Raw genomic sequence first — 21,127 nt, forward strand, 5'->3', positions numbered from 1 at the left:
TGGCCGTGGGTGGGTGGTCACGTTTCTCACTTGCCCCATGACTGGTTTTAGAGTAGACCCTCCCTTCATGGCTTAGGGGTGGATGGCTCTTGTCCTGGGATGGCATGGATGGTGGGTGATACATGGGTGTGTGTGTGTTGAAGTGAGCCAGACTCTGTCCTTTATAAAGTCTGGAGGCCGGCAGAGGCAGCATCCAGGCCAGGAAAAGAACGTGTTGCTCATTTCGGTCCAGTTGTGAGCCCAGAGTGAACTGGAAAAGTAGAATCGACGATGTCAAGGAGCAAGATGAGCTCCCAGCGGTTGTGGGCTGTGCGAGCACAGTTTCTCTTGCTGTGGCTGCTGCTCTGGGCCGCGCCTGTTCCGTGGGCTGAGGCCAGGAGGTCTAGAGTCTCCTTGCCCTGCCCGGACGCCTGCGATCCCACGCGCTGCCCGCCTCTTCCTACCTGCTCGGCCGGCTCGGCGCTGGTGCCAGATCGCTGCGGCTGCTGCCAAGTGTGCGCCGCGGTCGAGGGCGAGGAGTGTGGCGGGGCGCGGGGCCGGCCGTGCGTCCCGGGGCTGCGCTGCGGCGCCCCGTTCTCGCGGGAGCCCTCAGGGCGCGCGTGGCTGGGCACCTGCGGTTGCGCGGAGGGTGCAGAGGGCGCGGCGGTGTGCGGCAGCGATGGGCGCACTTACCCCAGCCTGTGCGCGCTCCGCAAGGAGAACCGAGCGGCTCGCCAGCGGGGTGCGCTCCCGGCTGTGCCGGTGCAGAAAGGTGCCTGCGGGGACTCAGGTGAGCCGGGCACGGACGAAACCCCGACACTTCTAGTTTTGTTTTTTTGTTTTGTTTTTTTTTTTTTTTCCCCGAAGAAGATGAAATGAATGCTATGAGTTTGCTCGATCGCGAACTCAGTTGGCCCTCTTTCGCCAGCTCCTGTTTCAACCCGTTTTGGTTGTTCCTGGTGTTTTTGCCTTGTTAATGTGGCTCTCTATACGGGCTGCCACGGGGCTTCCCTTTATCCTTTTTTCCCCTCTGGTAGAACAGGACATGTCCTTTCATCTCCTAGTCTGGAGAACCTACAGAGAAAGGGGGGACGAGGGAGATGCTGGGGAATTTTGAGACGTGACACTTGCATCCAGGGACGCACTCACCCTGGACCATTTTTTTGCTCAGGGACCACAAGAGCAGGGCGGCTCCGGACAAAGTACAACTTCATCGCTGCCGTGGTGGAGAAGGTGGCACTGTCTGTGGTTCACTTGCAGCTGTTCCGCAGGTAAAGCTCACGCCTTGGGTCAACTTCCTCACCTGATGGCTGCGCATTATCTGACCGTTAGAACGCGCTGTGAAGAAACCCAGGTTCAGAGAATTGGCTGTGGTGGAGGTGGTCAGTAGAGCTCCAGAAAGCGGGGCCGGAGACCTGAATTGCTAAGAGTGAGTTCGCTAAAGAGCAAAGAGCCAAGCGCAAGGATCCTGGCTTCTAAACGGAAGCCACGGCAGTGCATATTGGTGGCTGGTGTTTCTTTCTCCCCAGAATCCCACAAACAAAACTAAAGGCTGATTGTAGCAGTAGCGAGCGTTTGGTGGTCTTGTTTAGCCTTAGCCTTCGCTTGGACGCAAGGAAACCCAGATGGAGAGCATTAGTTTGTTCTGTGTCACAACGCCTGTTGGTAGTGGAAGCTAAGCTAGATTCTGACGCCGTGGCAGTAGTGTGAGCACCAGGTTTGACCTGTTCGCAGCAAATGACACACAGGTCCCCACACTGATCTGAAGGAGGAAGCGGCATCCTGGACCCAGATCTCAGTTGTGTTCAGAAAAGATGGGCAGAACGAGCTTCAGACAGCTCACAAAGAACATGGACGTGGATGAGGCAAGAGTAAATGCATGAGAAAACTCCTGGAAATGTGGTTGATAAACGTGAGGCTTCCTGTGACCTACAAACAAAGGCTGGATTCTCTGATTTTTCCTGCCCCTCTGCTCACACTACTCCCGTCTTCTTCCGGAACAGATCACCTCTCACCAACCAGGAAATCCCTTCATCCAGCGGCTCCGGGTTCATAGTGTCTGAGGATGGCCTCATTGTCACCAATGCCCACGTCCTCACCAACCAGCAGAAGATCCAGGTGGAGCTCCAGAACGGGGCTCAGTATGAAGCCACTGTCAAAGACATCGACCATAAACTGGACCTTGCACTGATTAAGATCGAGCCAGATGTGAGTACCTTAGAGAGCCGAGTCTGAGCCTTCCTATTTGGGGTTTCACGCTTCGTTTGCTGGAATTCTTTGTACTTCTTCACCGTGACTTTTCTTTGTACGTAGGGTATATGGTGTTGCTGCTGCTACTATTCCTTCTCCTCTTCCCCCTCCCCTCCCCCTCCTCCCCTCCCCCTCTCCCTCCCCCTGTCCTCCCTTCCCCCTCCTCCCTCCCCTCCCCCTCCTCCTGTCCCCTTTCCCTTCTCCCTTCTCCTCCCCCCTCCCCCTCCCCCTCCCGGTGATGAGTGATGTAAAGATTACAATCTAGAGTATCACTGACCCTCACGTCCCTCAAGCACCCCCCCCACACTTCTGCCCCTATCCTTCCAATCTCACCTCAGTCAATGAAGAAATTAATCCCCAAAGCTGCAGTGGTACAGACTCTGGGGTTTTCTTCCCGTAGCTACTTCCACTTTCCTCTGGCCCCCATCCCAGGGCAGGACAAATGACTCAGTTGGAATGTATAGGAGAGCCCAGCGTGAGGACAGAAATGGAAGGGAAAACTCACCCTCATGAAGAGGGATGGCAGGATGCAGCCTAGTAAAGTCAGGGCTCCTCTATCTTGGCTCGCCAACAGGATTCTGTACACAGCAGTGGTTCTCAAACTGTAGGTCATGACCTCTTCTGGTCTAACGACCCCAAAAGGGTTATGTATCGGATGTCCTGCATATCAATCAGATATTTACATTATGGTTCATAACAGTAGCAAAATGACAGTTGTGAAGAAGTAGCGAACATAATTTTATGGTTTGGGGTCAGCACAACATGAGGGACTGTGTTAAAGGGTCAGCATTAGGAAAACTAAGAACCATTGGTTTGGAGGGAAGGACACAGCTCCTCCTAGTCCCAAGGAAAGGAGACCCTGCAGCCTCACACTCCTTCCTTTGGGAACAATGCTTGATTGTTTGCCCTCCTGGCATGGGCTACAGAGTCGGGCTGGACCACATCCTCCTCCAGCCAAGGCTGCTCTGCGATGGAGCTGACCTGTGGCAGGGTGGACTCCTTGAGCTGCAGGGACAAACTCTCTAGGGTTCCTTTCCCTCCACTCTTGAGATTCATGGACTTTCTCTTGTGGATGGGCCTGTACTGGGGTCTTTGTGTCCCCTCTCTCCTAAGGTTCTCACTTTTTTTTTTTTAAAAAGTCGGTTTTCCCTGCTCAACTCTGCAGCAGGGGCCACAGCTCACACAACTCTGAGACCGAGTTGCAGAGCTTCAGAGCGGCTGAAAACTTTTCCCATGGCCGGGTGGTTCCCCCACCTCAGCCTGGGTGCACCTCAGTCTTATCCGCATTTGCGTTAGCAGCATGGCCGAGTGTCCCTGGCCTTTCTGCAGGGCTTCCATGTCCTGGGACTTCTGGAGGGTTTGGTTTTCATTTCACCTCCTCAACCTTCAGGGTACCCGGGTGGGCAGCTAAAGGCCCATGGGAGATCCCCTCCAAGTCGCTTTCCACTCTGGCTCCTGCCTGGCTCTCAGGCTTCAAGGTCTTGAGGCCTACTCTAAGCTGAGGTCTACAGTAGTCACATCTTCACAGAACTCCTGCCCTGGTGGGAATAGGGAGATCTTGTACACGCCCACTACTTGCAACCCCTAGCTTGATTCGAGGCCCATTCACAGGGCCTTGTAAGTGTATTCAGGTCCAAGGATCCACCCAGAAAGGCTCCAGTCTTTTTGACCTGTCACTGCCAGCAGACAGCAGGAATGAGAAGTCTGAAGCCAGGTGCTCAGCCATGGCCAGCAGGAAACCCAAACTGGGAGCCTCACGGAGGAGACATGGCCAAGGAATTCACTCCCTCTTCACGGTTTTTGTTTTGTTTTCTGTTACCCATCAATATATCCTTAATAATCTCTATTAATTGTCTAGCAACCCCGCTCCCCACTTTCCTCATTTTCCCTTCTACGATTTCTTCTTCAACAGATGTAAATCATTTGCAATGTATTCAACCCTGCTAAGAACATTTTGAGCTCCTTGCTGTAGACACATGGACTGCACTTGGGGGCTCATTAGAAATCCTGGATCCCAGACCCACCCAGGTCTACCAGAGCCTGCGTCCCGATAAACCCTTAGGAGTTTTGTGAACACAGTCCAGTTTGAGAAGAGCTATTCTGGGTGATCTCCGTCCTGTTCATGACTCTGAACAAGAAATGTTTGAGCAGGGATGGGGCTAAGTGAATTCCTAATGCCAGCCATTTCATGATCACTTATAGTAGTTTCTACACAACTTCAGCTTTAGATTTTATTTTATTTTTAATCACGTATGTCTGTGTACGTGTTTGTGCAGATGAGTGTAAGTGCCCATAGGGGCCAGAAGAGGAAGTTGTATTCCCTGGAGCTGGAGTTAGAGGTGGTTGTGAACTGCCCCATGGAGGTACAGGGCACCAAACGTGGATCCTTTGGTAGACCATCGTGCTCGTAACCTGTGAGCCAGAGGCTCTCAACCTTTCTAATGCTTCCACCCTTTAATACAGTTCCTCATGTTGTGGTGACCCACAACCACGAAGTCATTTCACTGTCACTTCAAAACTGTAATTTTACTATGATTGTAAATTGTAACGTAAATGTCTGATATGTAAGATATCTGATACGCGACTCCTGTGGGGGGTAGTGACCCACAGGTTGTGAGCCACCATTCTAAGCCATCTCCCTAGCAGCTAGAACTACAAATTTCAATCTTAGAGACAATCTCGATTACTTGAATAAAGGGAGAGTTTGGTGGGACCTGAATCTGAGGAAGAAGGAAGGCAAGGACCTATGTGTGTGGGGGTGGGGGTGAGGGTGGGGGTGGGGCGGGGTGAGGGTGGGGGTGGGGCGGGGTGAGGGTGCCCGGTCAGGCCAGTGTCACAGTCAGCAGACATTGCTTGACTGTAGTCTTATGTTGCCATCATTCTCTTCTTTGCTCCTCTCGGACACGTGCAGACTGACCTTCCAGTACTGTTGCTGGGAAGATCCTCTGACCTCCGGGCCGGAGAGTTTGTGGTGGCTTTGGGTAGCCCATTTTCCCTGCAGAACACTGTGACTGCCGGGATCGTCAGCACCACACAGAGAGGCGGCAAAGAGTTGGGCCTGAAGGACTCAGACATAGACTATATCCAGACGGACGCCATCATTAACGTAAGTCACTCTGGGAGACTGACTGTTCACAGCCCAGAGGGTACTGCCAGGATGTAGCAAGAAGAAAGCTTTAGAGTGATCTCTTTTCCCTTGGGTTTTCTGAGGACTCTTAGAAGTCAACCCTAAGGCAGGGGTGTGGCTGGATGCCCTGTTTCTGGAGCTGAGTGTTTGATATAACCAGCACCATGATCAGGACTTGTTGCAGAGGTCGCTGCTGCATTAGTGTGGGGTCCTCTTGCTTTGTCATGTACCCACCCTGACCTTAAGTTTGGGAGGGTAAGGGACATGCTTTTGCCTGCCTTGGAGAAGGTGGCTGCTGTGGCAAAACTCATTAAGAGCTATGTATAAATGATGTGGAGGAATATGTTGATTTGCTAACTGATGGCTTTGTCGCCTTGCCTTTAGCACGGAAATTCTGGGGGTCCACTGGTGAACTTGGTAAGTGCCTGTTGTCCTTGCTGCTCCATAAACCTTCCTAACTTCAAACATGTTTTAACATCTGAAATGTAGACTTGGGTGACAGTCTCTAGAGAGATTAAGGGATGATGTCTTGTATTTTGGGGTCTTTAGTAAATGGCTAGGGAAAAGTTTAGAACCCGAGATGTGTTTATCCTGTTGGTCGGGGATCTCATCCCACCGAGAGTACCAGGGTTCCCATCAGAGTCTCCATCTTTTACATGCTATCTGTTGTCCTTGGATAATTATCCAGGAGATTCATCTCAGGCGTAAGCCAGAAGACAAAACACACTGATTATATAATTTTGGAACTTTAGTCTTCAGCCTGCTCACAGATGACAGAAAGGCCATCACCAGACTCCATTGAGCTGTGGGTTGTATTAATTTAACCACCGTCTCTACTGGCGACGCTCACTTACATGTAGAAGCACGAGCACAGCACTCTTCGCCTTGGGCTTCTGAAAAGTCCTTGAACCTTCGCTTTCTTTTCAAACGTAGCCCTACCCCGCAATAGTCCTGGGATGGAACCTAGGGCCTTGCACATGCTAGGCTAGCACTCTGTCACGGAGCTACAGCATCTCTAACAGTGATTTCTGCTCTGCACTATATACAATTGTGTGTGTGTGTGTGTGTGTGTGTGTGTGTGCGTGTGCATGTCTCTGTGTGTGTGTGTGGTGCGTGCGTGCGTTCATATGTGTGTCTGTTTGTCTCTCTCTCTCTCTGTGTGTGTGTGTGCATGCGTTCGTGTGTGTGTGTGTGTGTGTGTGTGCATGTGTGTGTGTGCATGTATCTGTCTGTCTGTCTGCCTGCCCATCTTCCCAACAAGTTCGTAGAGCAGGGCTGGGATATAGAATTTCAGGCCACACTCCAGAATTTCTAAGTTGCCATCTGTATTTTAATATGACTGGAACTATTTTTTTTCTATTGCTCTTGTTGCCTAACAAGAATGGCTAAGGGATGGCGAAGAGCAGGAACAGGAGAGTATTTTCCACGTCACCGTAGCGGCTCAGCTGACCGTGGCTCATGAAGGTTACCTGGTTTGGATGGACAGTTCTACCCAAGCATTGCCGATTAGCTTTTGTCTTTTCCCTGTTTATTTCAGCTTCCTTTAAGTTGTAAAGAGGCTTCTTGTGTAGGGGGTAATTAATTAATTTTTTTGAGACAGAGCCCTGTTTCACTTAGAACTCGATATGTAGCTGAGGAGGACCAAGCTCGAACTCCTAATCTTCTTGCCTCTACCTGTCAAGTGCTAGGATTTGGGGGGGTATGTGCCACTCGGGGATCTTGTGTTTCTTTATTTGTATCAAAATGCAAACTGTAGTCACCTCTAAAAATTAATGTAATTTACTACAGTAAAAATGAGCTGAAGATTTAAACTGTCATGCAATCCACTTAAATCAACGTAAATCCATAAAAAATAATTCAAACACGAGGTCAATGAAAGGAAAGAAAATATTGTAATCAAGCTGTTACTGATCAATCAGGGCCACAGGGCAGACTTGGGAGTTGAACTATGATCTTGAAGAGACATTGTAGAGCACATTTAAAGGATGAACCATAAAGAAAGGGGAAACTGGAAGGGCTATAGCATTGTCCAATCATATTTTGACAAGAGGTTGAGCAAGGTAGTTTCCACCAATCAGGATAGGAGTTGGTCCCTGGGCCTGGGAACACGAACTTAGTTTGACCCTGCCAGCAAGATGGAGTAGTTGTCCTTGAGATGTCTGGACTCAGACAAACTGTCTCCTTACGAGTTGTTCCTGAGATGTCTGGACTCAGATAAGTGTTTTCTTACAACAGAAACTTCAGTTATTGGGAAGTCCCCAGCTCCCCTAGGGTCCTGGGAGCTTGAATTTAGTTTCTCCCTACACTTAAATGATGTCTGAAAATCAAATGGTATTACTTATCACAACTTCCTTTTGCTTGTTCCCAACAAAACTACTCCATTGATCTTTTGAACATGAAGAAAGCATAACTTTTGTATCTGTAAAGCACCACTCCCTTCCCTGGTCACTAACTGCCCTGGAAGAGGACATCTACCTCTTCTTATTGAAGAAGTGGATTTCCTTTTGCCCCTCCTGTTCTCCTCTGCTCCTATGTTGCATGGTTCAGTTTGTAGGGCACCATGACGAAACACCAAGTTTCTTCTTCCTAGGATGGCGATGTGATCGGTATAAACACCCTGAAGGTGACTGCAGGGATCTCTTTTGCAATCCCCTCAGATAGGATCAGACAGTTCCTGGCGGACTATCATGAGCGCCAATTGAAAGGTGAGGGGGGTGGGAGGATCCTGGCCTTTCATGCACACTCCCAGATGTTAGAGCATGGCTTTTTAATGGCGTTGAGTAATGGGCTCTCAGATCTGTAATGGGTTGGGTGACCAGGGGACTAAGCACAAAACTCAGAGTGTGACATACACAGAAATGGCTTGTGTTGTACAGCTTAGAAATGAACCTATGGGCTGGAGATGTGTCTGTGTTGACTACTCAGATACTCTGAAGCATTTAAGACCAGATGTGCCAACAAGAGGTTCCGGGATCTAGGTGGTCTCTGAAGCTGTGCCAAGTGGAAACAAGTTATGTTGTGAGTGACACAGCATGCTTTCTCTTTCCAGGAAAGGCTCCTTTGCAGAAGAAATACCTGGGTCTTAGAATGTTGCCCCTCACTCTGAAGTAAGCATGGATAACTATCTCAGAGGTACAAGCCATTGCTTGTCAGTCTTACCAAGAAAACAAAAGCATTTGGGGACCCTTGCAATCATAGATTTTGTTTGTTGCAGGGCTGTGTCTCCCTAGGGCCTGGGACTCTGCTGGTACCAGAGTCTTTCATTCTGAGATGCAAAGCCTTGGCCTACAGGAGGTGGGGGCAGCATACAGCAGGGATGGGTTTTGATTGGCTGGATGGGGTTTGCTTGGGTGCCTGCCAGTCTCCAGCTAAACAGATGGGGAAGAAATAGTCTCTGGGCCTCCTTGGGGAAATCTTTTTCCAGGCCTCAGGGGAACGTTGTGTTTGCTAACTTCCATACTGTTCCCAGCCTCCTTCAGGAAATGAAGAGGCAAGATCCCGATTTCCCTGATGTGAGCTCCGGAGTTTTTGTATATGAAGTGATTCAAGGATCGGCCGCTGCAAGGTAAGCGAAGACCTAGCCTTTGCCCAGCCTCCTGTGTAGTTTCTAGACATACACCATGCCCAGCTCTGAGCGGTTAGACCTGAGGACCAGTGTCTGGCTCATGACCTAGACACACTGTGCACTGAGCTCCCGAAAGCTGGCCAGTGTGACTCAGTCACTCAACTTAAATTTTTATGTGACTTAAATTGGGAAAATGAAAACACCAGACACTGTAAACCATTTCCCTTTTCGTTTTCAGAAGGCCCACATGTTATGTTAATTATTGCATCAGATGAGATAATCAGAGCATAATGACAGATTGGGCATGTGCTATGTGGATTTCAAAGGCGTATAGGAAAGTGCAAAATATTTTTCGAAATTTCCAAGTAGTTATTCTGTGTTAAAATTGACAAAATTTTAGATGTGTTGGTTTAAATCAGATGTATTATTAAAGAATTTTATCTGATTTTTTTTTTAAAAAGGTGGCTACTTCAAGTTCAAAGTGATACATGCAGCTTGTATTGCATCTTTATTGAGCAGTGCTGATGGGGCTCAGGGTCATAGCCTAGGTTAAAGTTAATTTGCTAGGAATTAGCCTCTCCCCTTTTACAAGTAAGAAGCTGTACGCTAGCCCTTAAACACACCTTCAATATTAGTATTTAATACTTAATAACTACTTATGATATTTAGCATGTTTTTATGTGTGTATATATGCATGTGTGTATGTGTATGTGTGTATATGCTTTTATGTGTGTGTATATGCATGCGTGTGTATATATGTATGTATGCATGTGTGTGCATGTGTGTGTTATATGCATGCATGTGTGTGTTTGTGTGTGTACGTGAGTATGTATATATATATATGCATGTATGCATGTATGTACGTGTGCGTATGTGTGTGTGAGGCAGAGGTAGATACAGAGCGCCTTCTTCAGTCACTCCTCTCCTTATATTTGAAGCAGGGTTTCTCACTGAACCCCGAGCTCGTCAATTAGGCTATACTGGCTCTCCCCAGAGTGCCAGGGATTGGCCTATCTTTGCCTCCCCAGTGCTGGGATTTCAGGCATGTGCTATTAACATCCAGCTTTTTAAGAACATGTGTGTTGGGGACCCGAACTGATCTTGTGCATGTATGACGAGAATGTTTGACGAGAATGTATGATGAGAATGTTCGACGAGAATGTTTGACGAGAATGTTTCCCTTTGAGCCTTACCTGGATCTTCCCTTTGAATGTTTGAGACATGGCCTCACTGTGCAGCCCAAGCTAGCCTGAAACTTGCAATCCTCTTACTTCTGTCTCCCGAGTGCTAGGATTATAGTCATGTGCCACAATGTCCCTGTTATTCAGTTATTGATAGCTATTAACTAATGACAAATAATTAAATAATTTGAACGGTTCAGTAATTTTCAGTCAGTAGAAGTAGGGAGGATTCAGCAGGTCAGACGTCTTAGTGCACAGTAGGTCTTCTCAAACACCCTTTTCTCTGAGGTGGGAATGGTGCTGGGAACTGCTGTGGCTAACCCCTGTGTCACTAGATCACGGGCTGGAACAGCCCCACGGAAGGTTTAGCAGCTGTCCTCAGTTTTGCTTTAGAATATTTACTGTGAGGGTGGGGTAGCTTGTTCTGCAAATGTTCTTCTCCTGGGCCCTGCCCTTTTTTTTTTTTTTTTTTTTAATCACTGCTCACTGTTCTTCAAGAGCTCAGCGGTCTGTTTACCAGTTGGCAACTCTTGTAGACCTGGAAGGAATCACAGGTGCATAGCTAAGTGTCAGGTCTCCCGTTCCTAAATATGACACGCCATACGATTTTCCAGACTCTGTGGATCCCTCCCCTACCCTGTGCCTCCCCTAACTCCTTATTTTAACTTTTGCTCCAAAGCCAGAGAGCTCAGCTCAGTGAGTTGTTCTCAAAGTGTGGCAGCAGAAGCAATGTCCAGTCAGAAAGGCAGGCTGGAACCCCACCCCTGAATGGGTGGCCTTCTCCCCACTCCCCTCTTTCTCTCTCTGTCTCAGTGCTGGTCTTGAACTCTGGATTCTCCTGTTTGCACTTCCCAAGTGCTGGGGTTAGGTGTGTGAACTGTGGCAGATAAATCTCTCTTCCTCCCATCTCCTGCCTTTCTTCCTCCTCTCTTTCTCCCCTCCCTCTCTCCCCAACTTCCCTTAACTTTACTTCTTGCTTTTTGGGGTTCAAATCGAGGTCCTTATGTGTACTAAACATCTGTCCTAGCACTAGACTACATCTCTAGGAGTCTTCCTATTTAATGGATTCCCAGGTAGGCTACACACATGTTGATTGAAGCAAGAATTCCTGCTGTAAGCCTCCAACAGCCCGACATCCACCCTCGCTGGCTTCCATCCATTTATAGCTAATAACTGCTAATAATTACAGTGACAGCAGCTGGTACTCAGGAACATTTATTATGTCCCAGGACCCGAGTGTTTTTACAGAGTTGTTTGAGGAGTCTTATGACATGACCCAGTCCTTGTTTTTACGGGAAAGCAGCTGTGTTGAGCTACACTGAGGTCACTGGCAAGAAAATGAATTTTCAGCACTGAATCCCGCTTTACTTGGAAGTTGTGAGACACCACCGGCAAAGGCCACTTATTCTGTGTGAGCCTGCTTCCTCATATTCAGTGCACAGCAGGCCCCGAGCCCCACCACGGTTTCTTTCTTGTTCCGTTTCCCTGCTCACGGCTGCTGAGTTATCGTCTTTCTCTGCAGAGTCTGAGTCATTGCCTGCTACTGCCCTTGTTCCTCAGGATTTCTCGCATGCAGCTTTATCCTTCCTTCTCTTCACAGCCCACTGTATTACCTTTCCACCCCGCCCCACCTTTGGTGCTGGCCATTGAGCTAAGGGCCAGGTATATGCTAAACATACCTTCTACCACTCAGCTATGCCCCGACCCTTCACGTTCTTCAAAATCCACCTATCTTGGGAACCACTCATTGTCCTTTTATTCTTGAGCTCCCCATTTTCCTTAAATGGCATCTCCTGGATTATTTAATTTGATGCCCTTCTTTTAGCCCATTCTTATCTTTATTCAATTGACCAGCTTGTCTGTATTTATTGCTCTTTGCTTTTGGAGTGGGATTTTGTATCTAGAACATCAGTTTCTCAACCCTTTCGGGGGGGCAAACGACCTTTCACGGGTCTCCTAAGACCATTGGAAAACACAGATATTTCCATTATGACTCATAACTAGCGAAATTATAGTTAGAAAGTAGCAACAAAAATAATGTTATGGTTGGGGTCACCACAACCTGAGGAACTGTATTGAAGGGTCACAGCGTCAGGACAGTTGAGAGCCACTGATCTGGAATATATATTCTATGTGAGGGCAGTGTGTTGAAGACTGAATACAGCTATAGCCTCGAGTCAGAGCTGTAAACATCTGGACTTGGAAGCTTGAGTGGCTTTTGCTTTACTGGGACCATAACATCTGGGACACACAGCAGCTTGTCACAGTGCAGTTCCAGAAACTGGGATGGGCTGTCCAGGCAGACTCATCAGAGCACAACTTCCTGGGAAAACACTGGGCTTGGCACTGTTGCTGGTGTATCTAGTAATGTGGGAGGCTAACACAGGCCAGAGACAAAGAGACATTAGATGCTAAAGTGTCCATTCCAAACCTAACCCAATGCTTGAAAGGACTTAGCTTCCTATAGACATTAGTATTACTGGAAACACAGGATCATTGTCCTCCAGCTGCCTTCATAGCACATCCTCAACAGTCTTTGCACCTAGAAGGGTCCAGGCTGGTCCTGCCTTCTTGGATTATTTTTCCAATGGTCAGCAAAATAGTAGGAGAGTGTGGGGGTAGGGAAGAATCAGACAGACAGACAGACAGACAGACAGATTGACTCCAAATGGGGATGAGTAGGACTCTTCTTATGCTTTCCTTATCTCCTCTTGTTTTTTTTGTAGTGTAGCCCTGGCTGTCCTGGAGCTCACTCTGTAGACCAAGTTAGCCTTGAACTCGAGAGATTCACCTGCCTCTGCCTCCTGAATGCTGGGTTTAAAGGTGTGCGTCACCGCTCCTGGCTTCATCATCTTTTCTTTCTCCTTCTCAGCTCGGGGTTGAGAGACCATGATGTAATTGTCAGCATAAACGGGCAGCCTGTCACGACCACAACCGATGTCATTGAAGCTGTTAAGGACAATGCCTTTCTCTCCATCATTGTTCTTCGAGGAAGCCAAACCTTGTTTCTGACAGTCACACCTGAAATAATCAATTAAGCACCTTACTTTGAGAAACTGCCTAGCAAAACCAGTTATATTACCTGGTTTCTATCGAAGACGAACCAGAGATGGCAGGTTCTTCTGGGTATCAAGAAAAATGGATGCTTTAAATGCATAAGTACATGTGTGTGTGATACACACACTCGTGCACATGTGTACACACGTGTATACACACACACACACACACACACACACACACACACACATGCACATTCTCATGGATCCTGAGGGATTGAGCATGCTCTTCTACTGCAAAAACTTTCGTGACTCAAGTGGCAGCAGCTATGGTGATCAGAGAAAAAGTAAAGACAGTAAGAATGGGAAAACAGGAGACTCCTAACTAAATCTTCACAGGGTGCTTTACTTACCGTCTATATAGCCACTAACTGATATGTCACACACATGTACAAATAATCTACCTACTAGATCTGAATCTGGAGTAAAGAGGCAATCACGTTTTAAATAACACCCCTCTGTATGCTGAATTTCCGGGTTATATCCACTTTGGGCCAGGGTTTGTGGATAGAAAGGTCATCAACTCTAAGATGGATTGCAACTGATGACGTCAGACCACCACACAGGAATATGACCGTTTTAGCGGTAGAAACTATTCTGGACCTCTAGTGTTTCTGAGAATGTCTTCTATTAAAACAATTTTTTGAACCATTTACAGACTTTTCACTTAGGTTCTTTCTTTTAATGAAGCTTGTGTACACTTGGAATTTTACCTAGTAAGCTGTGGTAGGGCCTGCCAAGGGCTTAAGTAGTTTATTTTGGGCAACATTTTTATCTTAGTTTACTGTCTTCCGGGGTCGAGAGGGTGCTGGGATCAAACTAGAGACCAGTACATAGTAGGCAAAGCTCTCCTTAAATCGCATGTGAAGCCTGATGTGTGTATTTTCTTTTTTTTTTTTTTTGTTCTTTTTTTCGGAGCTGGGGACCGAACCCAGGGCCTTGGGCTTCCTAGGTAAGCGCTACCACTGAGCTAAATCCCCAACCCCTGACGTGTGTATTTTCAAGGAGGTCGAGTTTCTTCACCATTAATCTAAAGAGATTGCCTAAGTGTGTAGGAATTATGAGTTGAGCCTTCCAACTGTTACTGTCATAAGTGGGGTTGAGGATTCTGTGGTTCTTGAACGTGTTGTTGTCCTCTCTAGTAGAGGACAGTGCTGTCACCTGGGATGCTGAGGCAGACTTTTCCAGGTCTTACTGTACCGGAACTGTTGGTCTCTGTCAGTTACTGTGGGGATGAACGTGGAGTAGGTCTACCCTGTGTCTAGAACCTGTGGCTATGCAGAACAGGCCTCTTGGTCTGTCTGCCATTTATGTTATACTTAATAGTTCTTTCCTTTTTCCTTAGATTTCAAAGCCACTGATACTTCAGAACATTTCCTTTTCTTCCCAGTGGTTTGGGAATGCAGAAGCCTGACTATCTCTAATACTGCAAAACCTTTTCCTGTCATGCCTATAAGGAGAGAATGTGTTTTCTCCTCACTCCCCTAAAACATCCTGATTTGACCCTGGTAGTATCTTTTAAATAGGCATACATTTTTCTTAGTTTTCTTTCCAAGGAGATGGGTGGGGTCCCTCATTTTACTTGTGCAGGAAAGTATAATAGTTACTTGTGTAAAATGTTTTTTTTTTTCCTTTTTGAAGACATGGTCTAACTATGTAGACTAGGTGGCTTCTAATTCACAAGATTATCTCCCTGCCTCTGCCTCCCCAGGGCTGGAATTAATGAAGTGTACACTAGTTTACAAAGTCTTTTTGACTCAGCCTCTAAAATGAGGGGTCCGCAAGTTGGGAAATACTAATTTTAGGTAGGATAACTGTTAACTCATACTTGTCTACCACTGTTGGCTTTCAAAACATAACTGGAAAGAAGAAATTACCATCTCTATGGCAGTCCGTTCCGGCTCAGTAGGGTAGCTGTATTAGACTTACACTCTTAGGACTAAGTGCCCCCCTGGTGGCTTACGAAGGCAGGCTCATCGGTCTGTGGTGGGCTGGCTTCATGGCTTTGGCAGAACTAAGTGTGGGGCGGATTAGACTTTTCATCTCAAAGGTGACCCAGTTCCCCAGTAGCCCTACTTCCTCCAACCAGGCCTTATCCTACCCTTCATCACCTTCCAGTGAGTGCCATAATCCACTGACGAGATCATCTTCAGGCTCCACTCGCTCTGTAAAAGCCTGTCAGCTGGCAGTCACCTCCAACACCCGAGACCCGGGGAGTGGTGGTGTTGATGGAGGAGCACCTCATACTCAGACCACAGCTGTTTCATTTTAAATGCTTACCCTTCAGCAAAAACGATTTTTGAGTTTCATTCTCTACTGAAAATACGCAGCAGGCTAGGTTTTAAAACTTTATTTTGCAATTTAAGTTCCCAGAGTCAGACTTTTGGTGTGTATTAAAATCCAGTCATTTCTATATTCTGAAGACTTCTCCCTGGCGCAGCTTCTCGTCTGTGCATGAAAATTTAGGGTCACAAAAGGCCGTGAGTGGTTAAACACTCCCTCCGTTTATCCTATTGGGTCCCCTGCTCCAAACGACTGAAATCCAGCCACACAGAAACATCACTGAAAATGATCTCTGGATAAAAGTCACTATCTTTGAGCTTTGATCTTTTGTATATGAGGAAAGGTATGACTGGGCTCCCACAATACTGCTTGTCATTCTGGTCTGCAAGGTTAAGATTTGGGTAGAAAAACTCGGTCGGTCCTTCCTCCTAAAGAGTTCGGTGATGTTCAGAGAATTCAGAGCTTCTCCTAATTATCCCGCCAGCCAAATGCTCGCTTCCCTGGCCCTGGCCGGCAGAGGACAGCAGCCGTGCTTAGTAGACAGTACACCAGTTGCCGGCAGAGGGCAGCAGCCATGTTTAGTAGACAGTACACCAATTGCTGCCATCACTAGGCATCAGCCCCCCAGTGATGAGCAAAATAAGATCGACGAACCACCAGATCCCCAGTCCTCCAAGGGTTAGCAGCTTCCCAACCGCTGTTCCAGTGTGTCCCAGACAGAAGCGGTCGACTCCGAAGCATCCCAGGAAGAAGGAGTAGAGAAGTGTGGTTATGAAGTAGTGTCCAGTGTACCTGGAGAACGGGAGGGAGATGTTTTTGCCACATGAAAACTGAATGTAACATAATGGAAGTGCAGCAATGGCTGGCTGTGGCACAAAGGCCTCATATCATGGTTGGGTTCTTTCTTGATGCATTCAGTCAGGTGTGGCTACTGGGGGTGGTGATGGTGGTGGTGGTGGGGAGAGGTAAAGAGGCCAAACAAACAGCTAATTGCATTCATGGGTCCTAGAGAGGAGGCCTGAGAAGAACATTATGGTCAGAAGACAGGAGTATAGGGTAGGTCCAAGTCACAGCTTTGCTGAGGTATTTGCAGAAAAGCCAAGGCAGGACAGATAAGCAATTTAGGATTGGCTACTTGAATAATTTCAACAGCTTAAAGTGTGGGCCTCAGTGGCCTGACACTTGAGCCTGGCATGATTAACGCAAAGGAGTAGCCTCCTGGGGTAGACTACCACCAGATGGGTCAGGACATTCATTTGCATATTAAGTACATGCTCCTGACTGGGTCCTTTGATAGCTCTAGAATTTTTTAGTTTTGGGATGGTCAGATCTTTCCCCAGCCAGAAACATACAGCAAAGTTAAATATAGTATAATATACTCTCACAGGTACCTCCCTATCTCTAGTTGGTTTAGACCTTCCTGTTGTACAAAACATTCTCAATCGGAGACTTCTACTCCACCTTTGATCATTCAGTTTCTGGATAAAAGACATAGCTTTTATTATTTATAATAAGCCTTAAATAGCATTAGAGCTGGGCAGATATCTACCCTCTGTGCTATTATGTTTACTTCCCTGCCAATAACCCCACAGTATGATTTGCCATGTTCCGACTGAGCTGCTCATAGCTCCAACTGGCTAGCCCTCACAGCTATGATTTCAAGATTCTTATCCTATGGTGTCTTCTCCTCTCTCCATATTCTCTCTCCTCATGGTTCTCCAACCCCTAGTCTGGGAATCCCAGTCCCTGTCTGTGTCTCTTCTGCCCAGCTATGGGCTGTTGGAATCTTTATTTAACCAAGTTTTAAATTAAGGAGCAAGGTCACATTTACATTTGGATTCTCTGGGAGCAACCAAGCCTTGGGGGCCACTATTTAGCCTTACAATACATAACAAAGACCAAACCCCAACACTTCCTAATCCTTTGGCATATTAATATGTCATGTCGTGGTGACTCTCCTCCCCAACCATAAAATTACTTTCATTGCTATTTTATGACTGTAATTTTGCTTCTGTTATGAATTGTAATGATATTATCTGATATACAGGATATTTGATGTGTGACTCCCTTCCGTTCTGCAGAGAGATTGTGATCCATAGGTTGAGAACCACTGGTCTAGAGTCTCTAAAACATACTTGCTAAGATATGAAGGGACTTTTAAGAATCAAAAGGGGCCTTGAGAGACGGCTCAGTGGTTAAGAGCACGTTTGGTATAATCTCGCAGAGAGAGGGGCCAGGTTGATTACCAGCAATGACATCGGGTGACTCACAACTGCCTGGATAGGCACCCTGCAATGGCTCTGCAGTCAGCGTGCACAATCCTAACTCACAAACACACAAAATAAATAAATAATAAATACGTATGTACATACATACATACATACATACATACATACATACATACATACATACACACACAACCTAACAGTGTTTTGCAGAGTTGGACTGGAAGGATCACTGCATAAAAGACAGTAGTAGCAGAGGGAGGGACCTGCCCTCTTTATCTGCTGAAGCATTTTTATGTCTCTGTGAAAACACTTAGCTGAGCTGGAGTTACCACTGCACATCACCAAGGCCTCTCTCGTCCCACAGCAGTCTAAGTTGATTCTCAATCTTTTGGTAGAATTCACACATTTATTTAGGATCAGGTGACTTCAGCTGACGAACCCTCCCATTTCTTTGCAAAACGTTGTTCCACAAATCCTAAGGCTGTTTTCAGAGGATGCTTGCCCGGTTGGGAGTTGAAGCTACATCATTTGGCCCAGGGGCAGACCGAAAGCTCTGAACCCACAACTTTCCCTCCAGTTGCTGCAATCACACTGCCTCAGTCAGTGGGCTGCACTCGGGAGGAAGCACAAATACTTAATACTTCAAAGACAGAGTCACAGCAGCTGGTGCCTCTAGCCAAGTACCCATTACCTCTTTAAAAGTAACTCTTAGTTCGAGCTGGAGTGTAGCTCACTATCAGAGCCTTTGCTCAGCATGTGCCCTGGGTTCAAATCCCAGCATCACACCACATGCACAGTACAAGAGCAAAGCAAGGCTTACTTTATACAAGGCTTATTTTTTCGTAGGAAGGTCCTGGGGCTGGCACACTCGATTCCCTCCAGGGCTCTGCACTGGACTGCAGTGTGTTCCACATCACTATAGGCCTGACCCCCAAACTGTGAAGAAAGGAACAGAAACATACGTTCATGTTCACAAGTAGAAGCTGCTTCAGTTTATACTAATTCTATCAAGATTGGGTAAAGCTGTCAAAAGCAAGGAATTCAGAGGTGCATCAGGTGACTTAGTAGTCTATCCTAAGTGAATTCAGCTTTAAGTAAACCTTTCTTTTTCTTGACTGGCTTCTTCAGTAGATAGTAAAACAGAAACAAGCTGCAGAGACGTATACAGTGGCTTGGTATCTTGTATTAACAGGCACATAACGTAGCAGTTTTGGAATGGAAATTATCAAGTCAGTGAGTATCAAAACCTTTGCTGCTTATTTACTATAAATGAATAAAATCAGAAAATAATTCAGACTACTATCATCTGCTCAATTTGAGCCACACATGGCCATAGGTTTGTGTAGTCTGCTCCAGGATAAGGTTAGCGCCAACAAAATATTTAGAACCAGACTCTTGCCCTTTTCCAACAGAGAAAGCAGAGCTACACGGTTTCCCTTCTGTCTTATGACTGCTTTCCTACGGTTTCCCTTGTGTTGCGCAGAGTGAGACTGGAGAACACGGGTGCCCACGTCTCATACCTTGAGCGCTACCAGTCTCTGAGGACAACTGGCTGAGGGAGAGTCTGAGTCTTGTGACAGGATACATTTAGCTTTTAAAATAGTCATAACTAAGTTCTCTCTAGGTAATGCGAGTACGACTTTTACCAGTTGCCAATGGAACAAAATTTCAGTGTATTTAAAATATCTCTTTACACATAGTTAAGAGCTGTTCTGGTAGCTGTGGTGTTATAAACTTTATTCCTTTGTGCCTGAGGTAGCAAAATAACGTTTTCTCACAACTCAACCCTGCATTATAACATAGTGCTGAGTCCACAGTATGAAGGTCGTTCATGAATTAATTCCTTAAGTATGAACTAGGCCCAGTGATGTAAACCAAGGCTCAAGAGGGGGAATCAGGACTTTAGGCTTGGGCTATGGTGAGGCCTTTTCAAACAGTCAAACAAACAAACAAACAAACAACCTCACCAAGCACAAAAAACTCAAACCAAACCAAACCTCATTGGGTTTTGAGAGACCAAGTTAGGTGCATTCACTTTAAGGATATATTAATGGCTTCTCTCCAGGCTGAGAGGCCACTGCTACCACCAAATGCTTTTCTGGAATGCTTTATTCTCAAAGAAAATTCTAACTTACAGAGCCTAGCTAACTACTTCCTACAGACATGGTGCAACCTGCTTGTCACCTGCACGAGGAGCTTGCTCCAAGTGTGTGTGTGTGTAACCAAGAATGCCCAATTTAGCACCAGCTTTACCAAGTGCATGCTCTTTTCTTTTTTCTTTTTTGGTGGTGTTGTTACTCTTTTTAAGAAGAGGCTTGCTTTGAAAGTACAGCTGACATTTTGGCTTTAATTTGTTAGTTTCAACAGCCAAAGGAACCAATACAGGTTGGTCTCTGCACTTGGGAGCCTTGGGCCCAGATACTATTGGTTCCTGAGGAAAGCAAGTGTGCTCTTCCGACTTTAAAACCTTGGTCCTGTTCCCGGCAACAGTTTTAGGGATAAAGTTCTAAAAAAATGTCTCTTTGTAGTCCCATGTGATCTTCTGTAACAGCACCCAGCCTTGCTTCCCATGAAGCAAGCCTGTACAACACACAAAAACCTCACCTTGAGACAACCATAACCAAGTTCCTGGTATGCAGTTGCATTTCCAACGTGATCCACTGGGGCATCGCAATCTACAAACTCGTCGGGTCTGCAAATCAGTAAGACCATCATCAATGCCTTTTGCCGCCTGCTATGTGGCCGCACGCAACCCTATTTTCCTTCCTTATACTTGTCCCTCCTTCTGTACTGGGAACTGTATACGCTCAGCCCTTTAACTTTTTTTTTTTTAATTTGAGACAAATTACCCTGGCTGGGTGGCCTTGAACTAATCCTGTAACCAAGGCAGAGAAAGGGTGCAGGAAGTGGAAGGGTTCTACAGCCCACACTACTCCTGCCCAGTACCTACCACCAACATACAGGGCTTTTTGCTGCAGAGCAATTGAGAGGCACTAATTCCGGAATCACCTCCCTTAGGTGGAAGCCGCCTTGCGTTCCCACAACCACCACCTATCCCTGGCCGGATCCCCGCTAGGTCCGCCCCCAAGTCCCGGCAGCTTACAGGTAAGAGCAAAGGATGACTGGAGAGTTGGGGTCACTGTATTCCCAGCTCGAGGCCGCGGGACCCTCGAGGTGAGCGGCGCCTGACGGGGTGAGATCCAGTTCGGCCGTAGCATTAAACGAGTGGCTCCGAGAGACACAGTGCAGCAGCAGCAGGTTCCCCAAAAGCAAGGCCGCCTGGCCGCACAGCAATAGGTAACTCACAGGGCAACCGCCCAGCACCATCTTCCCGGGCCGGTCCTAGAGACCTGGCCTAAAAACAGCCAGGCCGCCACGGCCGACCCAAGCCCGGCGCTGTCAGGCCTCTCTACGTCGGCACGCAACCCTCCCGCTACACAGCCAACCGGTGCACAGCT

At 47.1% G+C, this 21,127-nt stretch overlaps 2 protein-coding genes across 2 annotated transcripts; one reads left to right on the forward strand and one right to left on the reverse strand.

The window, feature by feature from the left end:
- Positions 1-270: 270 nt before the first annotated feature.
- Htra4 (HtrA serine peptidase 4) lies at positions 271-13,813 on the forward strand. Its single transcript, XM_032918857.1, has 9 exons — positions 271-769; positions 1,151-1,250; positions 1,983-2,187; positions 5,141-5,335; positions 5,741-5,773; positions 7,947-8,061; positions 8,406-8,463; positions 8,826-8,921; positions 12,975-13,813. Exons 1-9 carry the CDS (start codon positions 271-273, stop codon positions 13,138-13,140), a joined length of 1,467 nt encoding a protein of 488 aa, XP_032774748.1. The 3' UTR covers positions 13,141-13,813.
- Positions 13,814-15,493: 1,680 nt separating this feature from the next.
- On the reverse strand, positions 15,494-21,098 carry Tm2d2 (TM2 domain containing 2). The gene is made up of 4 exons (XM_032918856.1): positions 20,773-21,098; positions 20,274-20,361; positions 18,490-18,605; positions 15,494-16,233 (listed from the first exon to the last, which is right to left on the reverse strand). Exons 1-4 carry the CDS (start codon positions 20,994-20,996, stop codon positions 16,020-16,022), a joined length of 642 nt encoding a protein of 213 aa, XP_032774747.1. The 5' UTR covers positions 20,997-21,098; the 3' UTR covers positions 15,494-16,019.
- Positions 21,099-21,127: the final 29 nt, after the last annotated feature.

This window comes from Rattus rattus, chromosome 13 (assembly GCF_011064425.1).
Source record: "Rattus rattus isolate New Zealand chromosome 13, Rrattus_CSIRO_v1, whole genome shotgun sequence".
In the NCBI taxonomy this organism is placed as follows: Eukaryota; Metazoa; Chordata; class Mammalia; order Rodentia; family Muridae; genus Rattus; species Rattus rattus.

Bases quoted from the DNA above. Each gene is read 5' to 3' on its own strand.
- Htra4 (XM_032918857.1), top strand. From the start codon at position 271: ATGTCAAGGAGCAAGATGAGCTCCCAGCGGTTGTGGGCTGTGCGAGCA. The intron at 8,062-8,405 runs GTGAGGGGGGTG...TTCTCTTTCCAG, and splicing joins TCATGAGCGCCAATTGAAAG to GAAAGGCTCCTTTGCAGAAG. The intron at 8,922-12,974 runs GTAAGCGAAGAC...TCTCCTTCTCAG, and splicing joins CAAGGATCGGCCGCTGCAAG to CTCGGGGTTGAGAGACCATG.
- Tm2d2 (XM_032918856.1), bottom strand. From the start codon at position 20,996: ATGGTGCTGGGCGGTTGCCCTGTGAGTTACCTATTGCTGTGCGGCCAG. The intron at 20,362-20,772 runs GTAAGCTGCCGG...ACTGATTTGCAG, and splicing joins GTCATCCTTTGCTCTTACCT to ACCCGACGAGTTTGTAGATT. The intron at 18,606-20,273 runs GTGAGGTTTTTG...CTTTCTTCACAG, and splicing joins TTGGTTATGGTTGTCTCAAG to TTTGGGGGTCAGGCCTATAG.